This window comes from Taudactylus pleione, unplaced genomic scaffold (genome assembly GCF_031769625.1).
Source record: "Taudactylus pleione unplaced genomic scaffold, aTauple2 ptg000120l, whole genome shotgun sequence".
Lineage (NCBI taxonomy): Eukaryota > Metazoa > Chordata > Amphibia > Anura > Myobatrachidae > Taudactylus > Taudactylus pleione.
In genome coordinates, this window is record NW_028284522.1 from 8,099,452 (window position 1) to 8,126,825 (window position 27,374).

The following is a 27,374-nucleotide window of genomic DNA, read 5'->3' on the forward strand; positions in this document are numbered from 1 at the left end:
ATGTGCACTGGGAGCTGTGCAAAATGCTTGGGCATTGCCCTAATTCCTCTAGCTATCCTATGCATTCTGGCTAACATATTGCTGTTCTTCCCCGGAGGGAAGATTGCTGATAACAATGGGCATATCTCAGATGAAGTTTGGTATTTTGGGGGAATACTGGGTTCGGGAGTTTTGGTGAGTAACAGGTTATGTATGTATCAATATTTTTTATACATTTGGGAATTATCATTCTTTATTTCAATTATTACTGCATTCTTAGATTAAGCTTGAAAGCTATATTTTAATATGTGACAATGAAAAATGGGTAGTTTTGCTTTTTTCTGATTTTATTTTATTTCAGTTTTAATGTATCTTTCATCGTAATTATTTCATTTCACATGCGGTTAATTTAAAACAGATTGGCTTCAGTAAAATGAAAAGACTATGTCATAGATTATTTTGCTTTAGGTATCACTGAGTGCATTATGATTGTGGTATTCTCCTGCTTAATATATATATTAATATATATATATATATATATATATATATATATATATAGGTCTATCTACAAAATATTTTTTTTTTCTTTAACCTTTTGAATCTTTTTTTTTAAGCACAGGCTAGTGGCCAGCTCACACATGTGCATAATAAAGGGGACTGGCCCAGCGTACCAATAAATAACTCTTTTGACTCAGTGTCAGTGCACTAGGGGTCAGCAGATGACTTTCAACTACCTCAACAATGTTTTTATCCATACATACGGTCAAAAAATATTTTGTTTTATATAAAAGCAATAAAAATTACAGTTTTCACCATGGTGAGGCAAATAATGATAAAAAAGGCCCTAAAATAACCCTACGTTCTTTATTTTTTTATATTTGTAGAACAGTCATTTTCATCAATCACTAATAGCATTTGATGACCGTCTTTTTTTATATTAACATGATTGTTTTGTGTTTTTTCAGCATAAAATGTTACAATAATTCAAGTAACAAAAAAATAGTATCTTTAAATTGAAGCCCAGTTGAGTAGAATTGCAAACTTTCAAAGCTCCCACCAGTGAGAGCAAACTAGCGTTGCATCACTGAGATAAGCTTCCTAAGATCTGCACTCTCAGCCAAAGTTACCCAGGTCATTCTTCCCAGTAGTAATGCCCTTTGTCTATACACATTAACCTGGTCTTCACATTGAGAAGAGTGACCTACATAACCTCTAGTGGGAGATGCTCACAAAAATTGTTTCCAAAGTAATAGAACAGGATACAACAGAAACTTTTCAAAACAAAATGATCTCTCAATTAAATTTTTATTTCATGCATCTATTTTATCTGTCTCTCCTCCACTGTCACATTAACTGCTACAATGCACAAACGCGTACTTGTAACCACAATGCTGATAGCGACTACAAAATGATTAGCTCCAGTGATCCCTAGAACCACATCTAGACCTAGAATCGATTTACTGGATTCAGAAATAAGGACAAATTTTATAGATTTGGTGATCCGCAAGTTGGTTCAAAATAACTGGAACAATCAAGTTAATTACTGTGCTGGAATATAAAGAAGCATCCATAGCAAGCCCATAGTTTTATAATGGTATTTTAGTATTTGTTTCAGAGAAGGAAAGGGAGATCAATGTATACATTTATTAACAGTTATTTATATAGCTAACAACATATGATGCAGCACTTTACAGAGAATATTTCAGTCATTCACATCAGACCCTGTGCCAGTGGAGCTTACAATCTATACTCCCCACCGTATGTCACGCACACACACAAGGCTTATTTTTGGGGGCAGAAGCGAATTAAACGGCGAGTATGTATTTGGTGTATAGGAGGAAACCGCAGCTCCCAGAGGAAACCCGCACAAACATGCAAAGAACATACAAACTCCATTCAGATGCCTTGGTCAGGAATTGAACTCATGACCTCAAGGCTGTGAGTCAGTAATGCTAACCACTACACCTGCCCTGCTGCCCAATGAAAGTACCCTAACTGTTATCCTGCCCATTCTAGCTAACATGTTACTCTGCAAAATGGACAGTGCTTAAGTTTTGTCACTCTCATGAAAAATTTAAGCCATTTATGGCATTAACTTGAGTAGTATTTTAGCAGGAAAACAGAAAAGTTCATTGTATGAGATTTGTAGTTCTAAACTTGTAGGACTTTTGACTTTAGAGGTACACTCTGCACAGGGCATCTCTTTGTTCTTGAGATTTTTCAGATTTTGCATGCTCGAGAGATGAGCGTAGGCATCTACGGGTAAATGAGAGTGCAACTCAATGGAAACTCCATTGTGGCTGAAAGGCATACCTGGGTGATAGCCAGGCATTCACACTGCTTATACAGAGATAGGTCTGTTTTTGTTTTTTTTATAATATTTTATTGATAGACACAACAAAAGTAACAAACATTCGTTAGTGTACAAAAGTAAACAAACTAAATATATATATATAAGAGAAATAGATATCAGGAAACATCAGATACATATCCACAGCTCTTCGGCAATTATCAGGGGCGAAAATGTACAATAAATTTAAACATCGATATCCAAATTCAAATAAGGAACTTTGACATCACAAAAATATTGGAACCTTAATACAAAAGATTTTCTGGATATACAATTGAATATCATTATCAGAAAGGTGCAGTACCTTCTAGTGTAGCTAGGTTATACCAGTGCAGTACCTTCTAGTATTGCTAGGTTATACCAGTGCAGTACCTTCTAGTATTGCTAGGTTATACCAGTGCAGTACCTTCTAGTATTGCTAGGTTATACCAGTGCAGTACCTTCTAGTATTGCTAGGTTATACTAGTGCAATACCTTCGAGTATTGCTAGGTTATACCAGTGCAGTACCTTCTAGTGTAGCTAGGTTATACCAGTGCAGTACCTTCTACTATTGCTAGGTTATACCAGTGCAGTACCTTCTAGTATTGCTAGGTTATACCAGTGCAGTACCTTCTACTATTGCAAGGTTATACCAGTGCAGTACCTTCTACTATTGCTAGGTTATACCAGTGCAGTACCTTCTAGTATTGCTAGGTTATACCAGTGCAGTACCTTCTACTATTGCTAGGTTATACCAGTGCAGTACCTTCTAGTATTGCTAGGTTATACCAGTGCAGTACCTTCTAGTGTAGCTAGGTTATACCAGTGCAGTACCTTCTACTATTGCTAGGTTATACCAGTGCAGTACCTTCTACTATTGCTAGGTTATACCAGTGCAGTACCTTCTAGTATTGCTAGGTTATACCAGTGCAGTACCTTCTAGTATTGCTAGGTTATATCAGTGCAGTACCTTCTACTATTGCTAGGTTATACCAGTGCAGTACCTTCTAGTATTGCTAGGTTATACCAGTGCAGTACCTTCTAGTGTAGCTAGGTTATACCAGTGCAGTACCTTCTAGTATTGCTAGGTTATACCAGTGCAGTACCTTCTAGTGTAGCTAGGTTATACCAGGTTGTTAACTGAAAACTTAGTGCTAGCTTCATGTCATGTATGAATATAGATTTCTCAGATATATAACTTCTCAGACAGTTTTTCTTTATCAATAGCTGTAGAGGTCCAATCCATATTGAATAAATAAAGTATTCTAGGGAACAGTAAAGTCAGTGCTGGTGTGGTAGGTTCTATCCACTGAGAAATTATAGTTTCTTTTTTGCTGCTGTCTTGACCATCGCGACCATCATTTTGGCCGCTCACTATAGCTATAGACTATCATTTTGGCCGCTCGCTATAGCTATAGACCATCATTTTGACCGCTCCAAAATGAAGGAGGGACGGCCCTGATTCAAAGCGAGCGCTCTGTCAGAGCGTCCGGCTCTGAATCAGTGCCTGATTCCCTATGTAACATTGTGTATAAAGGTAAACAACACATTTGAAGATTATATAACATGATAAACATTTATTAGTATGTGCAACATAATAAGCACATTTATTTACAATGTGCTCCTATGTAATATACACATTTATTTACAATGTGCGTCTATGTAATATACACATTTATTTACAATGTGCGTCTATGTAATATACACATTTATTTACAATGTGCTCCTATGTAATATGCACATTTACTTACACTGAGCTCCTATGTAACATAATATACACATTTATTTACAGTGTGTACCTATGTAACATAATATACACATTTATTTACAGTGTGCACCTATGTAACATAATATACACATTTATTTAGAGTGTGCTCCGATGTAATATATACATTTATTTAGAGTGTGCTCCTATGTAACATAATATACACATTTATTTAGAGTGTGCTCCGATGTAATATATACATTTATTTAGAGTGTGCTCCTATGTAACATAATATACACATTTATTTACAGTGTGTTTCGATGTAATATACAAATTTATTTACAGTGTGCTCCTATGTAACATAATATACACATTTATTTACAGTGTGCGCCTATGTAACATAATATACACATTTATTTACAGTGTGCACCTATGTAACATAATATACACATGCACCTATGTAACATAATATACACATTTATTTAGAGTGTGCTCCGATGTAATATATACATTTATTTAGAGTGTGCTCCTATGTAACATAATATACACATTTATTTACAGTGTGCGCCTATGTAACATAATATACACATTTATTTACAGTGTGTACCTATGTAACATAATATACACATTTATTTACAGTGTGCACCTATGTAACATAACATACACATGCACCTATGTAACATAATATACACATTTATTTAGAGTGTGCTCCGATGTAATATATACATTTATTTAGAGTGTGCTCCTATGTAACATAATATACACATTTATTTACAGTGTGTTCCGATGTAATATACACATTTATTTACAGTGTGCGCCTATGTAACATAATGTACACATTCATTTACAGTGTGCTCCTATGTAACATAATATACACATGCACCTATGTAACATAATATACACATTTATTTAGAGTGTGCTCCGATGTAATATATACATTTATTTAGAGTGTGCTCCTATGTAACATAACATACACATTTATTTACAGTGTGTTCCGATGTAATATACACATTTATTTACAGTGTGCGCCTATGTAACATAATGTACACATTCATTTACAGTGTGCTCCTATGTAACATAATATACACATTTATTTACAGTGTGCTCCCATGTAACATAATATACACATTTATGTGCAGTGTGGTCCTATGTAACATAATATACACATTTATGTATAGTATGCTCTATGTAACATAATATACACATTTGTTTATAGAGTGCGCCTTTGTAACATAATATACACATTTATTTAGAGTGTGTGCCTATGTAACATAATATACAGTCAGTTGCATAAATATTGGGACATTGACAGAATTTTCATATTTTGGCCTCTATTCACCACCACAATGGTTTTGAAATGAAACAAACAAGATGTGCTTTAACTGCAGACTTTCAGATTTAATGTGAGGGTAATTACATCCAAATCAGGTGAACGGTGTAGGAATTACAACGGTTTCTATATGTGCTTCCCACTTTTTAAGGGGCCAAAAGTAATGGGACTATCAAATCAAAAGCTATTTCATTGACAGGTGTGGGCTATTCCCTCGTAATTTAATTATCAATTAAGCAGGTAAAAGGTCTGGAGTTGATTCTAGGTGTGACATTTGCATTTGGAATCAGTTGCTGTTGACTCTCAATATGAGATCCAAAGAACTGTCACTATCAGTGAAGCAAGCCATCATTAGGCTGAATAATCAAAACAAACCCATCAGAGAGATAGCAAAAACATTAGGTGTGGCCAAATCAACTGTTTGGAACATTCTTAAAAAGAAAGAATGCACCGGAGAGCTCAGCAACACCAAAAGCTCCGGAAGACCACGGAAAACAACTGTGGTGGATGACAGAAGAATTATTTCCCTGGTGAAGAAAAACCCCTTCACAACGGTTGGCCAAATCAAGAACACTCTCCAGGAGGTAGGTGTACATGTGTCAAAGTCAACAATCAAGAGAAGACTTCACAAGAGTGAATATAGAGGGTTCACCACAAGATGTAAACCATTGGTGAGCCACAAAAACAGGAAGACCAGATTAGAGTTTGCCAATCTACAAAGCCATTACAGTTCTGGAACAACATCCTATGGACAGATGAGACAAAGATCAACTTGTACCAGAGTGATGAGAAGAGAAGAGTATGGAGAAAGAAAGGAACTGCTCATGATCCAAAACATACCACCTCATCAGTGAAGCATGGTGGTGGTAGTGTCATGGCATGGGCATGTATGGCTGCCAATGGAACTGGTTCCCTTGTATTTATTGATGATGTGACTGCTGACAAAAGCAGCAGAATGAATTCTGAAGTGTTTCGGGCAATATTATATGCTCATATTCAGTCAAATGCTTCAGAACTCATTGGACGGCGCTTCACAATGCAGATGGACAATGACCCGAAGCATACTGCAAAAGCAACCAAAGAGTTTTTTAAGGCTAAAAAGTTGAATGTTATGCAATGGCCAAGTCAATCCCCTGACCTGAATCCGATTGAGCATGCATTTCACTTGATGAAGACAAAACTGAAGGGAAAATGCCCCAAGAACAAGCAGGAACTGAAGACATTTGCAGTAGAGGCCTGGCAGAGCATCACCAGGGATGAAACCCAGCGTCTGGTGATGTCTATGCGTTCCAGACTTCAGGCTGTAATTGCCTGCAAAGGATTTGCACAAAGTATTAAAAAGTGAAAGTTAGATTTAGGATTGTTTAGTTTGTCCCATTACTTTTGGCCCCTTAAAAAGTGGGAGGCACATATAGAAACCGTTGTAATTCCTACACCGTTCACCTGATTTGGATGTAATTACCCTCAAATTAAATCTGAAAGTCTGCAGTTAAAGCACATCTTGTTTGTTTCATTTCAAAGCCATTGTGGTGGTGAATAGAGGCCAAAATATGAAAATTCTGTCAATGTCCCAATATTTATGCACCTGACTGTACACATTTATGTGCAGTGTGGTCCTATGTAACATAATATACACATTTATTTACAGTGTGCACCTATGTAACATAATATACACATTTATTTAGAGTGTGTTCCTATGTAACATAATATACACATTTATTTAGAATGTGCCCTATGTAACATAATATACACATTTATTTACAGTGTGCTCCGATGTAATATACACATTTATTTAGAGTGTGCTCCTATGTAACATAATAAACACATTTATTTACAGTGTGCTCCGATGTAATATACACCTTAATTTACAGTGTGCTCCTATGTAACATAATATACACATTTATTTACAGTATGCTCATATGTAATATACACATTTACTTACAGTATGTACCTATGTAACATAATATACACATTTATTTACAGTGTGCTCCGATGTAATATACACCTTTATTTACAGTGTGCTCCTATGTAACATAATATACACATTTATTTACAGTGTGCTTCTATGTAACATAATATACACATTTATTTACAGTGTGCTCCCATGTAATATACACATTTAAAGTGTGTGCCTATGTAACATAATATACACATTTATTTAGAGTGTGCTCCTATGTAACATAATATACACATTTATGTGCAGTGTGGTCCTATGTAACATAATATACACATTTATGTATTGTGTGCTCTATGTAACATAAAATACACATTTGTTTATAGAGTGCACCTATGTAGCACAATATACACATTTATCTAGAGTGTGCGCCTATGTAACATAATATACACATTTATTTAGAGTGTGCGCCTATTTAACATAATATACACATTTATTTAGAGTGTGCACCTATGTAACATAATATACACATTTATTTAGAGTGTGCACCTATGTAACATAATATACACATTTATTTAGTGTGCTATGTAACATAATATACACATTTATTTAGAGTGTGCGCCTATGTAACATAATATACACATTTATTTATAGAGTGTGCCTATGTAACATAGTATACACATTATTTAGAGTGTGCACCTATGTAAAATAATATACACATTTATTTAGAGTGTGCGCCAATGTAATATAATATACACATTTATTTAGAGTGTGCACCTATGTAACATAATATACACATTTATGTGCAGTGTGGTCCTATGTAACATAATATACACATTTATGTATAGTGTGCTCTATGTAACATATTATGCACATTTGTTTATAGAGTGCGCCTATGTAACATAATTTACACATTTATTTAGAGTGTGCGCCTATGTAACATAATATACACTTTTATTTAGAGTGTGCGCCTATGTAACATAATATACACATTTATTTAGTGTGCACCTATGTAACATAATATACACATTTATTTAGAGTGTGCTCCTATGTAACATAATATACACATTTATTTATAGAGTGCGCCTATGTAACATAATATACACATTTATTTAGTGTGTGCCTATATAACATAATATACACATTAGAGTGTGCGCCTATGTAAAGTAATATACACATTTATTTAGAGTGTGTGCCTATGTAACATAATATACACATTTATTTAGAATGTGCCACTAACATGAGATACACATTTATTTTCTTAGAGTGTGCGTCTATGTAACATGAGATACACATTTATTTTCTTAGAGTGTGCGTCTATGTAACATGATATACACATTTATTTTGAGCATGCGTCTATGTAACATACAGTAACACTGTACAATAAATTAATACTTTTAATTTGTTTCCTTTGTAAAAATAGTCATACAGTACTAATTTGAGGTCAAGAAAAACTAAAATGATTTCAGAATGTTTTTACTAGCTCTATTTTTTGAGCTACACTACTTGCACTATACTGTATGTACATTAGTAATATAGTCATAGTGAAAAGCTATTTTTAAATAATCTGATATTTTCTTGATAGAAAAGTTGTTTTAATTCAAACAATCACAAATAAGAACACAAAACGAAACAAACATACAGCATACGAAACAAACATACAGCGTACGAATGTACTATCTAATATAGTGGCCTATTCATGGGGGTGCTTTCTCTTTGCTTGTTGCTTGTACTCCTCTTCTGGGGCATCTCTTGTCACTGTCCAACAGTAGTGATTCACCTACCCTGATATCATTGCTGAAATGTCTTGGTGGAATGGCTCACTATGCTTGTCACTCAGTGCACCACAGTTATCTTGTGTGGGTAATCCCGTGAATCGCATATATTTGAATAGGGGAGGGGACAAATAGCTGATTCATTTAATTGGGTCATTAGACCCCGCCCCCTCTGTGCGGTACGCAGATTGCTGGTAAGATTCTCTCCATTCTGCCCACTTCACTAGGAGTACCCCTACATCGTAATAAAGGGGCTATATCTCGGAACTCAGAGCTAACTAAGAGTTTTAAAAGTCATGTTCATTCTTTGCATGCTGAAATCAATTAGAAGTAACTATTTTCACATCGGAAACATTTTTGTTGTTGTGCAGTGTAATATACACATTTATTTTGAGTGTTCGTCAATGTATGTAACTAGTTTATACCAATTAATTCCTTGATAGATGGTCTTTCCAGCACTGGTATTTCTCGGACTGAAGAACAATGACTGCTGTGGATGTTGTGGGAATGAGAAATGTGGAAAGAGATTTGCGGTAAGAAGAAAGCTAATGTTTTCAGTTGTGGCCAAAGTAATGACAATAGACCATGAATCTTGATATTTCATTACTTTATCATTTGTATTTTGAAGTGAAAACCAGAGGAAAGATAATATATTTATTGGCAAAAACAAAAAAATACCTTGTTTAATAGATGTGATAGATGTATCCACACTATTCCTCCACAGCCGGCCCTAGGCATAGACAAATTAAGCAAATGCCTAGGGACATCCAAGCCTGCCTAGGGCCAGTGGAGGTTTGGTGCAGGCACGGCCGGGGCACCTGCTGCTGACTGGGCAGAAACTCTGGTAGCTGTTACTGCCACTGCGCAGCGTCAATGATCGGAGCTCAGTTGACAGCTCTGATCGGGTCTGGCAGCAGCAAACAGTGGGTGGGCAGTGACAGAACAGTCAGCGGCAGTTTGCGGGGACGGAGCACCAGAACGGCGGCTAGTGGTTATAGCTGGGCTGACTCGGAGGTGTCACAGAATTAGAATGAGCTTCTGAGCATGGACAGAGGCTCATTCAGGACTTGTAATGGTTGCTGCACCATGGGCCCTTGCGGTGCTTGAAGTAGTGTCACACCTCATGGCTCTGGGCTCCGCCTCCATCAATCATCACACACAGCTGCGAACTGCCAGCCTGAGACGGGAAAAGTGGGTCTGCCACTTGCGGCTTGCTATACCTTGAGGCGGACAGCTCTGCAGGCTGCGCTCAAGTAAAGTAAGTTTGGAACTGGGAGAGGGCCAGGGTGCTGTGGTGCTCACTGCTGGGAGAGGGGTGCTCTCCTGGGACAGGGGTGGTGGGTGAGGGTGGGTGCTGATACCATGCTGTGCTGGGATAGGGGGTTGCTGTGCTGAGTGAGGACCCCTTCTGGGAGGCCACATCTCTTTTCCTTTGGTGTGTTTGATTATTATTATAACATACTGTAAGTATTTGTGAGCAGCAAAGTGTCCTTACCCTCATCAAATGTGCCTGTGTGGAGCTAAAGCTCTGCCACTGGGATGTGTATAGGATGACTAGTGGCACGTGTAAATAACAGTTCAAGTTCTTTTTCATTGAGTGACCCTATACCATACCATAGATGCAATGAGGAATACAGAGCCGACCCTAGCTAGATTAATCTTTTCAGGATCCCACAGGGAGGGGGACACCACCCAAAATTTTGCCTAGGGCATTAATCTAGCTAGGGTCGGCTCTGTATTCCTCATTGCATCTATGGTATGGTATAGGGTCACTCAATGAAAAAGAACTTGAACTGTTATTTACATGTGCCACTAGTCATCCTATACACATCCCAGTGGCAGAGCTTTAGCTCCACACAGGCACATTTGAGAGGGTAAGGACACTTTGCTGCTCACAAATACTTACAGTATGTTATAATAATAATCAAACACACCAAAGGAATAAATGTAATAAAAGGCCATCTAGTGGCAAATCACTTTTAATTTACAGCGTAAATGTATCTCCTTTACCAGGCACAAACCCAATAAAGTAAGAACACAGTGATGTTATGGGGGCAGCTCCATAATTGTATTGTGAGTGTTCGCCTATGGATGTGAATAGGCAGATTTGTGCATAATGCATTGCATGCCTGTTTGTTTACACTTCCACAAATTACCTTCAATGGTCCTAATAACATGTTTACATGAACATGCATTGTAAGCCTCTGGCACATTCTAACACACATTCTGACACAAATTCCTATTTAACATGTATGGATGCTAACAGTACAAAAATGACCTAAGTAGATGGACTTGTCCACACCCTCTATGACACTAATTCAGTCAATTTCAAGGTAGCCTGCAGAGCTAAGAAGTATTGATTGATGCTAGGCAAAACACAATTGGGTTTCATGAGAACACTCATTAAGTACATAATAAACTTTGTTGCAGTCTGTTAAAAGGAAGGACAAAGTACAAGGTATGTCCACACCTTTAATTAGTGATTTTTATTATTTGTGTGTACAAAACTCTAATGGTAACAGAATATGTGTCACGGAAAAATAAATTTTAGAATGACCAAATACAAGAGGCGAAAGTAGAACAAAACATGGTATTATTTCAAAATGACAAAAAAATATTTTTTAATAGTGATTTATAGTTATTTTATGTTTCTTCAAAATCTTAATACATCAGTCTTTATTAAAAAATCAATATGTTTATACACTTGATTCATAGAGACCAGTTTGCTTCCGTTCCTCTCTCTTATCATGGAGGCACTGCCAATGACCTACATAAAAGTTATTGATGAATGTTAAAAAGCCATTTTGAAGTAAAAAGTGTAAACATTCATACTTGCAGTGTCTTCCCTTTGCATTTTGGAGACGCATTTCTGTATTATTATTTTTTTTGGTGTAGTTAATAAAACAATTGTGGAAACAGCACCAGTTCATATATCCAAAGTTTACATGCTTGTTTTTTTATATAAACACAATGATCGGTGAGTCTAGTAATGATCAATTTTGTTCAGTAATTTACGATAAAGAAAAAAAAGGCCATTACACAATCAGTAATATATTGAGCCATATAATAAATAGCAATTTTATTTCTAAATCAAGAAAATTCTGGTGATTTGTTGCCTTAAATGAAGGGATCTCACCAATGGCGTTGTAAAAATTGGCAGATTTTTCAAGTAATTTCAGTGGAGTTTCTATGATCTTCTCTACATGCAGAAACTCAGATTCAATGAATGGGCAATCAAAATGTATAGGAAATCTCCCCAAAAACCTCCAAAACCTCTAACTAAAACCAATGTGAGGTCTCCGTCTTCATGGAACAGCTGGACCAGCGCAGGGCTGAAGCCTCTATAGGGAAGGGAAAGACGCAAGAGACTGATACCTTTTTCCACTGGCCAAAATACCCGGGTTGTTGCCGTGTAAACCTGGGTAGTGGCTCAGTGGAAAATGCTCCTAGGAAAAAATCCTAAGTCGATTTCCCTGGGATTTCTTCCCGGGTATCTAGTAGGGTTTTTAATGAGTAAAACCCTGGTTAGGCTCAGTGGAAATGGGTTACCCGGATCTTCCAACCCGAGACCCGTTTCAAACATGCTGATTGGGTGGTATTCGGAGGCTGTCTGTGTGACACATACCCCTCCAGGGAAGGACCCCTCCCCTGGTCACCGGTCCGCTCTGGTCTGGAGCTCAGGGGAGAGCTGGAGTTTCCGGTGCTTGGTGATGACATCATCTCCAAGTGCCTCCACTGCACCTGTGTCGGCGCCGCAGTGGAAATGGGGTAAATTCCGGGTCTGACCTGGCATGGAACAGTGTCCAAATCCCGGTTCAGACTCGGGATTTTGGTGGAAAAGGGGTACAGTATGAACTTTTTTTTTCTTTAATTAGATTTGGTGAATTACAAAAAGTATAAATCACTGCAAACAAGATAATGTACATTTTATTTTTTTCGCAATTTGGTCTTTGCAGAAGTCTGACATAATGCTGAATCAATGCCTTCCATAAAGACACAATTAAGTATTTTTGTGTCTTACCTGTTTATTTGGTTTCTTTTATTGATTAATAAAATGTAGATGAATATCACAATCTATTCTGAGCTGTGGAAAGGGCGTTGTATGTACAGTAAGGGATGTAATAAGGAATGATTCACTAAATTCCTTCTCTTTCTTGTTGTTAAAGATGTTTTCTTCTATGTTGTTTGCTGCCATTGGGTTTGTTGGTGCCGGCTACAGCTTCATCATCTCCATAGTTGGCATACATAAAGGCCCAAAATGTGACATAGGCAATGGGAACTGGACATATGCTTTTGATGGGGGGTAAGTACTTGCGGAGGAAGATGGACAGTTCTTCCTTTGCACACCGCTGGTTAATCTAACTTTCCTTACTTCTTAAGCTGCACACACACACAACAATTTTGTTACCAACGATTTTATGAACGATTTTCTGTCAGATTATCTGTCAGATTTTTTAAAGTGTAATGAACGATTTTTTTAACTACAAACGATTTTTGCATATTCCCTTACTGAAAATCGTTCAGTTGACAAGTCTGACTGAACTACAAACTACAAACTACAAATGTGAACGCACATGAACGATAATCGTTCATCGTTTGACTCAGAAAGTGAACAATTTTTCAAACTATTATTGTTAAATGATATCGTTTAACGATAATCGTTAAAAAAATCGTTGTGTGTGTATGCAGCTTTAGTGTGTATTTTAGTGTAAATAAGTTCCACACACTTACAATGGCCACATATGTATAATTTTTGTTTCCAAATGAATAGGTGCATTTCTGTCCAGTCACATCAATATACCAATGAGGCGCACTGCTTATATTTGCCTTTTAGAGGTCATTCCTAATCAAATTGTGTATAAAACAAATTAGTATTTCTTTCACACACAAACATTTCAACAGTTTTTAGTCTGTGTTATATGTAAATTAGTTGCAGGATTGTTGGATTTCAATACACACATTTTAATCTGCTTGTAGGGGCTGCATTCCATAGCTCATCGCAGCTTCACTTACCGCGCATATCCCCGCTACCGCCTAATGTGCAATTCTATGATGTTAGCCGCATAAAGTGTGGGGAAAAATTAGGAAATCAGCCTGTTCCCCAACAAAATGCAAACTAACATTGGATAACAGTATAGAGGATTATAATACACCAAAAGCTAAGTATTTGGGCTCTAAAAAGGTGTTAAATGGCTGATTTGGCAGTAATATATATATATATATATATATATATATATATATACAGTATATAACAAGTGTAAGTTGATTTTTATGTCATTATAAGTCACTTTTAGAAATGTGTTAAAATTATTGTCATTATTGCCCAAATTATGCTAATTAAAAATGTCTAAGTGCCTAAGTAATCTTTAGGAGCAAGTCCCCGCGGTTCTGAACCAAGGCCCTCATTCAGAGCCGTACGCTCTGAGCAGAGCGCACGCTCTGAATGAGGGCCGGGCTCCATTTTCATGGAGCGTCCTCCTGGACGCTCGTATAGCTGTGGGTCACCACCCACAGGCTATACGAGCGTGCTTTGTGATGGCCGCGATGGTCGAGACCATCGCGACCATCGAAATTGCGAGCCGGAGCCTGCGGTTGAGGTTTTCAACCGCAAGCTCCGGAGTGATTTTGGCTCTATCAGAGCCAAAATCACTCCCACTGTCATCACTAGTGATGTCAGTGGGCCGGCTTCTGACGGGAGGTGTTCCCGTGGGAACGCCCCCGTCAGGGAGGCACGCCCACCAAAGGGGGCGTGCTGTCAATCAACATTGACAGCACGCCCCCTTTGATCGGACACAACGAGCGAAGGACTTTCCTTCGCTCGTCGCGTCTGGCGCATGCGCACGACGGAGCTCCCTCCGTCGTGCGCATGCTCAGTCCATAACATCGACCCACTTGCGAGCGGACAGCCGCTCGCGAGTGGGTCTGAATCAGGCCCCAAGTTCTGAGATTTTTACCTTAAAATGGGGATTTTCCCCAACTTTTCACCTGCCCAGGGCATGCGAACAAAAAGCCGTGTTAATTCCTTTGGAGTGGTAATGCAACTCAACGAAAATTATGCCCGGCCACTTTGAGTTGCATTTACCCGCATTAACGGGTGGACAGCCTTAGTTATTGATTAATCAGCCTGATACTGAGTTATAAGTTTGCCTGTTTGCGGAGTGTATCTTGTGTGTTGTCGCACTGTGCATGCTCTGGACCATAGTCAACACGCTGCCAGTCTGGAAAAGGCCAAGCCAAGTCTGCCACACATGAAAGCCTGACTCCAGGTAAATAATATTTTAGGACCAGAAACTTGATTTTTAGTATTGGGAGAAATTATGCTTTAACCCAGTGGTTCCCAAACTTTTTTGAATCACCGCACCCTAGAGTATCAGCAACATTTTCACGGCACCCCTAAGCCAAAAGTTTGTTATTGAGAAATAACAAAATCCCTAACAATTGTCAATGGTTAACCACAGATGGACGATGGTTTTGCCATCAATGGTGGAGATCCAATGGTTCTCCACCATGGCACAGAGCCTTCAATGTTTTTCTTTTTTCCTCCCTGGTGATGGAACATGGAGCATAGCTTCACCCATGATGCGACCCGCAAAGCCTCAACTACGATTGGTTGTCCCTTGTGTTAGTGAGCAGGGATGACCAACAGTGGCTGAAAACAATCAATGGTTTCCCGTCAATGGCTTCATAACATCAAAGTTAACCACCAATGGTATAATTGATGGTTAACCTACCAAGGGCCATCCCTAGATTCATTTCTATTTAGTTGTCTTTTGTCTTATCTGATTTATGAGGCAAAACTGTCATAATGAGTCATGTGACACCCGTGTTGTGGTATGTGTGATGGCCAAAGTAAGCAGAAATTTTGGCAGTTTTAGTTCACATTATATATACAGCATTCTTGCCCCCATTCATATTTTTAAGTATTATAAGGTTGGAGGCAAATGGATGAGTTCAGCCGTTAATGGATTGGCATTCTAAAACTCACAAATATGGTCCATATCTATATTTTCCTCATGCTACATATCAAGTCTGTCCAATTTACTCAAAAAATTACTGAAACGTGAATAAATAGAATGACAATTATTGGCCGTGAATTTTCTGCTATGCTTTCATTTTTTAGACTCATAATATTTAGTTATTGTTTTAAATATCTCAATTAATATGTTTGTTTTTTGCTTGTTTTTTATGATACATTAAAGAAACTACCTGGGGAACACAGGTCTGTGGAGTGAATGTAAAGCACCCACTGACATTGTGCCCTGGAATCTGACACTTTTCAGTTTGCTCCTCATAATGGCTGCAGTCCAGGCTGTTCTCTGCGCTATTCAAGTCATCAATGGCCTCATCGGGACATTCTGTGGGGACTGCAAGTGCTCTGGATGTTGTGGGGTAGGTTGAACCCTCATTCTTACGTCTGCAAAATATAAATACTCCTGTACATTGTGTATCATGTACAATAAGTCATTCTGAAGAGAAATTCATTTAAAAAGTACATGTACATTGTTGATAATGTTAACACTATCCCAATAATCTTCCCATTTCCTGCTAAATAATAACATTTTAATTAGAACAACTCTTGTAACACATGTGAATTATTGGTGGTGGTATGGCAGAGAAGTTGTATGCACCAGCGGATGCCTTTAGTCAGTGAACAGCCCAGTGGGGTGATTTATTCAGCGGTAATGTGATTGGTACAGCAGTAGTCACAGTTATGCATGCACACACTTTCTAGCATGTAGTGGAGCTTGAGCGGATGCAGGTCACCAGCTGGTGACTGTATATGGGTAACAGTGCAGGTTTTAAGTCGTACCAGCGGCTGTAATAGGATGGATCTAGCAGGGTGTCTCTGGAGCTAAGTAGGACATGTTCGTGTCCAATCGCTATAATCCAACACAGTAAGGAACCAAAAGATGGCGCCACGCATGAGATACAGATAACAGCGATTTTGGTTAGGGTGTGAAGCCTCCTTAAAAGAGCCAAAATGGAGTAGCACTCTCTGGCTTCAACAAGGTTTTGTCAAGAATTGAGGATGGGGTTGGGGGTAGGATGGCTTTAACATCCTGTTTGGGAATCATAGCATGTATATGAAAATTGCTAAAAATATACATTACACATTTAATCCCATTTTTCAAGATGCCTGGATGAATGTTATTACTATTATATTTTATTTATATGGACCCATACAGGCTCCATAACACTGTACAGAGAGATAAAACATACACTATAGCGCAAAGTTACAAAATAGTAAAAACAAAAACCTAACTTTATAAATATACATAATTATATAATTATAGAGTTCAGTTTACATAACTACTTATAGACTACATAGGGGGAGAGGGCACTGTTCATTAGAGTTTAGTCAGGACTGGCTTGGCATGGGAGGGCATTTCAGAGGATGGGAGCTGCACAGGAGAAGTCCTGAAGGCAAGAGTGTGAGGTGGTAATCAGGAAGACAAGGACAGGTTGAAGTCAGCAGGAAAGAGTGTGAGTGGAAATGAGGCAAGAAATGCAGGGAAGATCAGAGTGTTTGTAGATTTTCTAGGTAGGGAAGTTTACACTTGATTCTGAGTGCGACAGGGAACATGTGAAGTGACTAGCAGACGGGACAGCAGAGTTAGGGTGATGAGACAGAGAAATGAGGTGATATGCAGATTATGGAAAGAAGAGGGTTGAGGTAGAGATGGGAAATCCAGAAAGGAGTAGACAAGATGAGAAATGATGAGACCATGAATGAAAGGTGGAAATGTCAGGATAGTGAGAGGGACAGGATGAGTAGGGAGAAGGAAAGGGTAGTGTCTAGAGTGATTCTCAGACAATGGACCTTGGGGACAGAGGAGAAAGTGATGTTATCAGGAAAGGTGAGAAGGGGTTGAGAACGGACATTGGCCCTCATTCAGAGCCACTCGCAAACAGCAGTACGCTCGTTGCGTTCCGATGTTGACTAACCACGCATGCGTCGGTGTTACACTGCGCATGTGCGTACGGCAGATTGCGAGCTTTTTTTCTGTCGTTCCTAAAATAGCGTACAGGAAGTGACATGTCAAATGTGATTGACAGAACAGGGCGTTTTTGGGTGTTGACGGGGGTGGAGATGGAAAAACGCAGGCGTGGCGAGGCGTTTTTGGGGCGTACATACATTAGCAGATGCGAACGTCAAATGTGTTCGGACCGTCACATACGTCACTGGAACATCCTCTTTCCCTTCAAAATGCTCGCACAGTTTAGGGTCTGGATTACTCGACCACATTGGCGATGGCCTTCTCCTCCGTCCCGGGACTCCATGATGTTGCAGCGATTAATTGCGGGTGGTCACAAAAGCAATTAGTGTTGTATTGAAAACAGGCTTGGTATGTGTTTGGAAAGCAGTTTATTGGGATAGCACAAAACCGTACGCAGGTGGAAATCATACCTGCTAATGTCAGGATTACACAATCAATTGGCGTCCATTTTTTGGGGTTTTTTTTGGCCTCAATTTGTTGTTTATGGCCTATTGTGACAATAATGTCATCATGTTTTAATTAGCTCCCCTTTTTTTTTTTAATGTGCAATTTGCATCGTTATGTGATTTTTTAAACGTTCCTTCAAGAGGCCTTTTTTTTATACAAATGAAATGGTTTTTGGTGTCCTTTTTTGCCTTTAGGGCCAGGATTAAATGTAACCCATTTGTACAATAATGTCACAATACAATGTCAGATTTTTTTCATAAATTTATTGTTTAAACACAAACCAATTGGCATAATATTTTTTTTTTTTTTTTTCTGCCAAAGATACTTTTTATCAAAAATAAATAATCAATAACTGATAACATAAACGTACAAAAATAACTTAAAAACATTTCACAAGAAAGGAGAGGGAAGTTTTGACCAGAAAGGAATATGAGCCAAGCACAGAAGGAGTGTGGGAAAAGTCGCCATTGCTGTCACCGTTTTTTTGCCCGTTTGGATGGGGGAGGGTGGGCGCCAGACCGGGTCCGGGATGCCATCGGGCTGGCCTGTCCAGAGGCAGATGTTGTGGCCTCTGGACTAGGCACAGGGCTAGGCACATTTGGAGGATTGGCTGATGTTGTGCCAGAGGTGGAGGATCCTGATGTTCCGGCAGGAAGGGAGGTTGGCTCCACCATGTGCTGGCGAACGAGCTGCTCCAGGGCATCGGCGATGCGGATGTTGGCCCTGGTATTTTCCGCCAGGGCCTGACCAATGGTCACGTTGGCCGCAGCATTTTGCTCCAGGGCCTCAGCCACCCGTATCAGACTGGCGTCCATCCTCTGCAGAATCTCCGTATGGAAATCCGATTTGAAATTGAGTTCTGTGAGGAGGCCCACTGCCTGCGAGGGGGCACGCCCTGGACTGGCTTCTGCAGGGTCCTCAGCCGGATGTACTGGTTCCTCCCCTGCAGAGCCAGCAGAAATTCTGTGGCCAAGGCTTCCCTCTGGAGCAGACTCATCCGCCTGTGTCTCTGTTGGAAAAATGAGAAAAGACTCACATTAGAATCTACATATTGGCACAATAGCATTTCAGAGTTGGTGACATCACAATACTTACCTGGGCCAACATGAGGAGCCGCAAAGTCTGGCATGTCCGTATCCATGTTGGACACGCCAAACACCTCCACAGGCTGCACACACCCCTGTGCCAGCTCTTCTAAATCCGTCAACTCCAATGACACAGGGGTGGGACCCCCACCTGTCCCCCTTGCATGCCTAGCCCTGTCCGCGAGTTTTTGCTTTAGGCGATATTTGAAGTCGCCCAATCTGTGGGGAAAAATGGAAGCCATTATCCTTTGGTTTAAAATGGGGTTTGTTTTTAGGGGGGGCAAGGGTTTACTTACCGCCGTTTGACATCCCGGGCTAGACGGACATAATCACCCACTCTATTGACAGCAACGGCTACCTCTTCCCACATTCTCCACTTCTGGCTTAGACTCATATTCCTGTCTGCCTGTGGCAGGATGTCCACACACTTCTGGATCAAAACCTCCATCTCCTTTCTTGTGAAATGTGGCTGCCTTTTTTTTTTGCCCGCTTTGGCCGGAATACTGGGCCCAGCAGCCTCTTCCATGTCATCCTCCTCACCTATTTGTGTAAATTTTCAGAATTCACAAAATCACAACTTGCCTAATCTTATGTTTCAAATTAATCGTTGATAGAAAATGCATGAAAGACTTACCGCCTGACTCTTGTGCATTTTTTCCCTGGTCTGTCGCCATGTCTGAGGTCCAAACAAGAAATACACCAGAATTTGAATGTGTTTTCGTGACGTATTTATACATGCGTCCTTATTTTGCGGGCCGCATCATTGATTGTGCGGCCCTATGATCCCTCCTTAATTTGTGCGGGAAACGAAACACTATTTATGGCTTGGTGTGTCTCAAGTCGAGGTGGCGTTTTTGGATTGTTGGAGGTTATCTTGGCTGGAGTTTATTGATTGCGTAGAAAGGAGTTGGAGGTTGGAGATTCGTTTGTTGGTTAGATTTGCGTTTTTTTTTCCGTTATCTTTGTTGGTTTATATTTTTGGGACCTCGTTTGTTGATTTGGTAAGTTTTGTGAAGTCTAACTTTTGTTCAATTGTTGTTTCATTGTGTTTCGTATATTTTGTAATTTTTGGATACCTAATTTATTCTATTTTAGATTTTGTTTATTTTCGACCCCAAAGACCTTTTGATTTTGCATCTTAGATATTTGCTCTTGGTAAGTCCATTTTTTATCTTGTATTAGCGAACTAATTAGCGCATTTTTCGTAGTTACTCTTGTGACTTGTATTAGCGAACTAATTAGCACATTTTTAGTAGTTACTCTTGTGACTTGTATTAGCGAACTAATTAGCGCATTTTTAGTAGTTACTCTTGTGACTTGTATTAGCGAACTAATTAGCACATTTTTAGTAGTTACTCTTGTGACTTGTATTAGCGAACTAATTAGCGCATTTTAAACAGCTTAATAATCATTCTAACTTTTTGATGGTTTAGCTTTCGCTTTTTGAGCCAACATTTCGACCCGTTTTGATGTACTGTGTTAAATGTCGCCTTGCGGTTTTGCTAAATGGGTGTTTGGCATATTTGAACTTTGGTCTAGCACAAAATGTATCCACAAAAATGCACAGAGTGAAATGTGTCAAGTAATTTTGTTGTTTATTTTCAGTTTGGACGTATCATGACAATACCCCGGCATGTAAGCAGCAATGGATGGTATCATCAAGCTAAGTTGTTTTAATATAGTTTTGGGGTGGGTCAAAAGCCTTACTTTGAAATTTTTGAATTTCAGGTTGATCTGGGGTGGATTGTTCTGGCCATGCTCCCGGAAGCCGACCAACCTCAATCTCATCCCAGGCGTAGGCATCGTAGGCATGCAAGGCCCCAGATATTTCGAACACGTGTCACCCTTTTTGGAATGCCCGATGATGAGGTTTTAAGACGCTACTGTCTACCTCCCAAAATCATCATAGACACTCTCTCATTAATAGAAAGTGATCTTGAGCGGCAAATTGACAGTCCAACAGCAATACCACCACTGACGCAATTTATGGCGGTGTTACATTTCTGTGCCTCAGGATCGTGTCAAACAACGGTGGGAATAGTGGCGGGCATCTCCCAATCCTCCTTTTCCCGGATCCTGAGGGCAGTGATGGAGGCACTTTTCAAGCACCTCCATCATTTTATTCAAATGCCTTTGGATATGGGTGCCCTTAGTGTGGCCAAGGCCAATTTTTACCAAATAGCTGGCTTCCCACACATCATAGGGGTTGTGGATGGTACTCACATACCACTTCAGCCTCCAGCACGGCTGGAGGCAATATTTAGAAACAGGAAACACTATCACTCCCTGAATGTAATGGTGGTATGTGATGCCTCCCTCCAGATCCTGTCCCTGAATGCTAAGTTACCAGGAAGTGCACATGACTCCTTCGTCATCCGGCAATCAGGGATATGGCAGAAATTAACCAACCTACAAGCTGGTGATGCGTGGCTTCTGGGTAAGTGGAGACCTTTAGTACATAACAATGTTAAGCTTGATACACAGTGTTCCTGATGTTGTCTCTTATTTTTCACAGGAGACAGTGGATACCCTTGCATGTCCTGGCTGCTCACTCCTTATTTGGCTCCCACACCAGGTCCACAAAGTGAGTATAATTCCGCACTTACAGCCACCAGGCAAGTGGTGGAGCGCTGTATCTGCCTTTTAAAAGGCCGATTCAGATGCCTCCACTGCTCTGGTGGCGAGCTCATGTATTTGCCGGATATGGTGTCGAAAATTGTGGTCCTGTGTGGGATATTTCACAACATCGCCATAAGGAGTGGTGTCCCAATGCAGCCAGAGGATGCCTTACCTGAGGATGGCCCCCCCGAGGTTGGTCGGAGGTCAGTATGTGGGGGGCCATACGCGATGATGTGGTGGCCAGATTTTTTAGGTAAGTTTTACCCAAACTACAGTGTTTATACCTAATGTGTTTGTGTTTGTTTGCGAACATCTAATTTATTTATTTTTTTTCACCATCTTCTGTTTGTTCACATAATCTTTGCCACTCCAACGCTCACTACTTCCTGCTACCCTTACCAAACCTGGATCTGGTGATTTTGCCCATATATTCTGGAACCCATATCGCAACGCCATGTTTGTGGAATCATGTTGGCATGGTCCTTCGTCAACCAGTTCTTGATTGTTTTTTTTAATTAAATATTTTATTTGTATGTGTTGTATTTGAGATTATCACTGTTTTTTTTTTTGGGGACTGACCACTTTGATTTCTCATTTATGTTGTGAATAAATGTTTGGAGAGTGAAATGGTCTTCCTTTTTTTGGACGTTAACAGCAAGTGTAACCAGGTTAACACACCTTACATTTGACTAAGGGGTAATCCAGTACTGACACCAGTTGATGTAAACTGAAATATGTTAGCAGGTTCCCAACCCACACCAAAAGGAAGCCTGTCCAAACCTTTGGATTTTGACGGTTGGCCTAAGCAGCTTGCACACCAACTAGGAACCTGTAAAATGGCGAAATATCTAATTGACACTACACCCAAAAAGGGAAATGACATTGTTACTGTTATGTGTTTCTTGTGGCTGTTTAACATACAAATACAAAATACAATCTAACTTTTAAAAAAGGGAAATCCTTGCAGGAACAGTCTACTTATGTCAGAGAAAACTATTTTTGTTTTTGAAAAAAAGAATGAGCCAGAACGTATATTAGAACTACAAAATTTATTTACAAAACGAAAATAAACAAAAAAAACTACTGGCGAAGGATGCCAGACAGCCGGTCAAGGGCCACAAGAATGCCAATGACATGTTGGCGCATCTGGCCAACACAATCGTCCACCTCTTGTCGACGCCTCTGTTCCTCTGTGGGTGAGAAAAGTGTGTGGATTAATAAAACATTAGGGAATCCACATTAAAAAAACAAAAACACAACGAAATCACTCCTAAACCGAAAAAAGAAAAACCAAAACAAAAAGGGGGTGCTGGCAAAAATACAAGGCCTATGTACAAATTCACACAGGTGTGATATGTGTATGTTGAAATCAGCAGGAAGAGCTAAAGGCAAACTGCTAAATCACCAAAAGTAAACCAAACAAGCACGAATAAAGGCACGACACATGATTACATACAAACAGTTTGTGGTTAAAAAAAATGAGAAAGAAAAACATACCGGGAGCCAAAACGGGAGCTCCGGAAGTCCCTCCATGTTCCTCCTCGGAGGAGCCTTCATTCCCCAAAGAACGGGGAGGGGTAATGATGGACTCCGGGGAGGGGGTAATTGGAAGAGGGGTGGGTGGAGGAGAGGGGGAAGTGGGATGGAGGGGAAGGAGGCCCGACAGTTCCGGGAGAGGGTCTGGGAAGGCTGGGGAGGAGTGGGGTATAGGGGAAATATTTGGGGTGGAGTGTTGGCTGGGGGTTGGGGATAGTGGCCGGGAACGCCGTCTGGCCGGACGGTGACGGCGTAGTCTTGGCTGTCCTCCTAAAATATGTCAAACAAATTGAGGTTAGTTTCTGGGCAAATCCGGGGCCCAAATAAAAAAAAAAAAAACCAGCAACAAAAAACATGCAAAAAGGAGTAGAATGAAAAAAACAGAAATAGAGGGAAAACAAGCACACGCTGATATGAGGACAAATAATTAATAGGACAGACAGGAAAACATGCACACGCAGATATGAGGACAAATAATTAATAGGACAGACAGGAAAACATGCACACGCAGATATGAGGACAAATAATTAATAGGACAGACAGGAAAACATGCACACGCAGATATGAGGACAAATAATTAATAGGACAGACAGGAAAACATGCACACGCAGTTTGCCCCACAAACACAAACATGAAAACCACAATACATAACACTTACTTTCAAGGATCTGCATGCGAAAGCATGCCAGCAAGCGGGGCGTTCGCCGTTGCAGGTCTGACCACCTGCGCTCAAGCTGCCCGATGTTGCGGCGTGAACCCAACGACCGCAGGCGGGACCGTACCTCCGCATACGCGGAGCGCTTCTGCCGGTTGGTGATGGGTGGAGGCTGGCTGGTGATCCGCCTATCCATCACCTCCGTAAGCACCAGCAGCTCGCGCCTGGTGAATGCGGAGGCTCTCATGATGGCAATGGAGTTTTTCATACAAAACATTTTTGATAAAGTGTGGCAAAAATTTCTGATTGGCTAATGTATTTTGGAAATTAACAGGAGCAATTTTATTGGTTAGTGTATGAGTCATGTGTTCAACAGGGCCAGAAATCTCTGGAGAGTTATGATAGGCTTGATGCAGTGACATGCGTTTGCAAATTTAAATAAAGAAATGAACCCCGGAAAATATGCGGGGATCCACAGCAATAGAACAATTGTTTAATTGTGGTTCACATGTTTTTTGAACAATAAAAGCGAATGTTCCATCCGTACGTATTCTGCGGGTAAACACAAACACGGACAAGAGTAAAGTTTCTTGCATTGTGTTGAAAAAAAAAAAAAAATTAAGCTAATTGATACATTGATTGGCATGATACGATTGAGGGAGGTAGGCAGAATAAAGGAGCAGGTAATCGACATCTGACAAGGCCACTTCCGGTTTCACTTGTGCGTGCGTTCCCTTCAAGCCATTTCGGGGATGTACGCTCGCTATTTCGCACGCTCGTTAGTTAGAGGAGGGGTCGCCTGAGTTTAGGGAGGAATTTTAGATGCGAACGAAAATACGAGCGAGCCATTGAATTTAAATAATTTTGTACGTACGCCTAACGTACGTGCGCCCGCTTGCGAGTGGCTCTGAATGAGGGCCATTGTCTGGGGAAAAGATTATAACAACAGTTTTGGAAATGTTGATTTTCTGGAAACATTATGACATCCAGGAGTAAACAGCTAACAGACATGAGGTGATATGAGAGAGTATTGGAGGGTAGACATCAGGGGAAGAGAGGTAAATTTGGGTAGCATTAGCATAGAGGTGGTAGTGCAGGTCAAAAGAGCTGGTTAGTTTAAAGAGAGAGAGGTGTATAGGGTAAAGATAAGAGAGCAAAGGGCAAAACCTTGAGGGACTCAGATGGAAAGGAGAAGTGGAGGAGAGATAAAGGTGGGTGTTCAGACAGGGAAGGAGTGATTAGATAAGTAGGAAATGAACCAGTAGAGGACAGAGTCACAAGCTCCAAAAGAGTGGAGAATTTGCAGGTGTAGCGGGTTGGCAATGATTTTGAAGGCTGTTGTGAGGTCAAGGAACAGAAAAATAAAAAGTACCCTTTGGTTTTGGCTGTGAGGGAATAATAAATTACTTTGGTGGTGTCATTTTCAGTAGAGTGAGGACGGATCAAGGAGGGAGTGGGTTTATAAAAAGAAGGTGAAGTGGTTGTACATCCCCCCTCAAGAAGCTTGGAGGTCTAGGGGAGAAAAGAGGTGGGGTGGTAATTAGACAAGGTGTAGGAGGGGACAAGTGAGGGTTTCTGAAAGATGGGTGAGACAAAGGCATGTTTGAAGGATGAGAGGAAGATGCCACAGAAGAAAGATAGACCATATATAGGAGCAGGCAATATATAGGAGCATGCATTGGAAGGCAGAGAATGAAGGAGCTGAGAGGGGATAATGTTAATATGTATCTTGATATAGGTTTGTTACATACAAATAGACATTAAAGATGTTACGTCAATTTAGAATATATTGCTGGACAATGTGCAATTTAGAAAATATTAAAAGGACACTTACGCTGGCCATGTGTTGCAAGATAATCTTGCCAACCAGCCAAGTAAAAGGCTGACTTGGACAAACACCTGAAAAATGGTCTGGATCATTCATTTAAGTTGTTAAACCTGTCCGATCCACCTAATCGTTGTTTAGCCAACTTCAGGCTGTGAATGTAAATCGCCTCCATACATTGTGAAGTGTATGGAGGCATTACAATTTTCAGGCAGTCGAATCCTCCCCTCTCTATCTGCTGGTCTGCTAATTGTTCAGTTTAAGTAGTAGATTTACTAATATTTCTAAATTAAAAAATAGAGGTGCTGCCCATAGCAATTAATCAGATTCTAACTATCATAACCCTAAAAAGACACAAGATATTTCACATGTATTATTCATATGTATCACAGTAAGCTATTGCACTATCTTATCAGATATTTAGTATCAGATAATAAGGGTCTTATTCGCAAAATGCTTCTACAATGATGAAGAATGTATCTCAAATATCTTAGATAAGTACCTCAACATTTTGCATATATCATGTTGAATTGTTATTAACATCTATTTTATAAAAAAAATAGTATAAAGGTAATAACATTTGTGCAATATTACATTTTTATCAGAGCCAAGCCACTATCTTCAGTGTTTACGGAAAGCCTGTAATGAATGTTACAACACAGATGTAACATACTGTAAATTGAATATATTATATTGTATAACACATTGCAAATTCATGTTGCCTGTCTCAGTGATGTCACTAGTATCACGATTGAGCATAGAGTGATTGACCCCCACAACAATGCATATTGGGAGGGGGCTCCATGTAACAAGGAAGAGTGTTCAAGAGTGAATAACCTTTTATATACACATTATATTTTTACCATAATGTCTTTTTTTTCCTGCAGGGTGATGGACCCGTTTAACACCTGATGTTTATGAATTCCTATCTGAGTTTCTGCGCTGGAAATTGCTAACACAGGATATTTAAGGATGAAGAGCCTGGTCACAGCTCTGACTATATTGATTATCTTGTGTACTTAACTGTAAAACAAAGTAGCATCCTTCATTTGAGGAACTCCTCCTAAAATCTCCCACCTCTGCCACATCCCCACCATTGGCTGACACTATTTGTTGCTAAACATGGCTTTTCACAATAGAAGTTTCCATGATTTATAATATTTATTAACATATGTAGAGAAATAAGACTTTAAGA

General features: G+C 39.7%; 1 protein-coding gene across 1 annotated transcript; it reads left to right on the forward strand.

The window, feature by feature from the left end:
• Window positions 1-27,084, forward strand: LOC148524219 (transmembrane 4 L6 family member 4-like). The gene is made up of 5 exons (XM_088472075.1): window positions 1-174; window positions 9,457-9,546; window positions 13,180-13,316; window positions 16,213-16,402; window positions 27,067-27,084. Exons 1-5 carry the CDS (start codon window positions 1-3, stop codon window positions 27,082-27,084), a joined length of 609 nt encoding a protein of 202 aa, XP_088328201.1.
• The last annotated feature ends 290 nt before the right edge of the window (window positions 27,085-27,374 follow it).

Bases quoted from the DNA above. Each gene is read 5' to 3' on its own strand.
- LOC148524219 (XM_088472075.1), top strand. From the start codon at position 1: ATGTGCACTGGGAGCTGTGCAAAATGCTTGGGCATTGCCCTAATTCCT. The intron at 9,547-13,179 runs GTAAGAAGAAAG...TTGTTGTTAAAG, and splicing joins AATGTGGAAAGAGATTTGCG to ATGTTTTCTTCTATGTTGTT. The intron at 13,317-16,212 runs GTAAGTACTTGC...GATACATTAAAG, and splicing joins ACATATGCTTTTGATGGGGG to AAACTACCTGGGGAACACAG.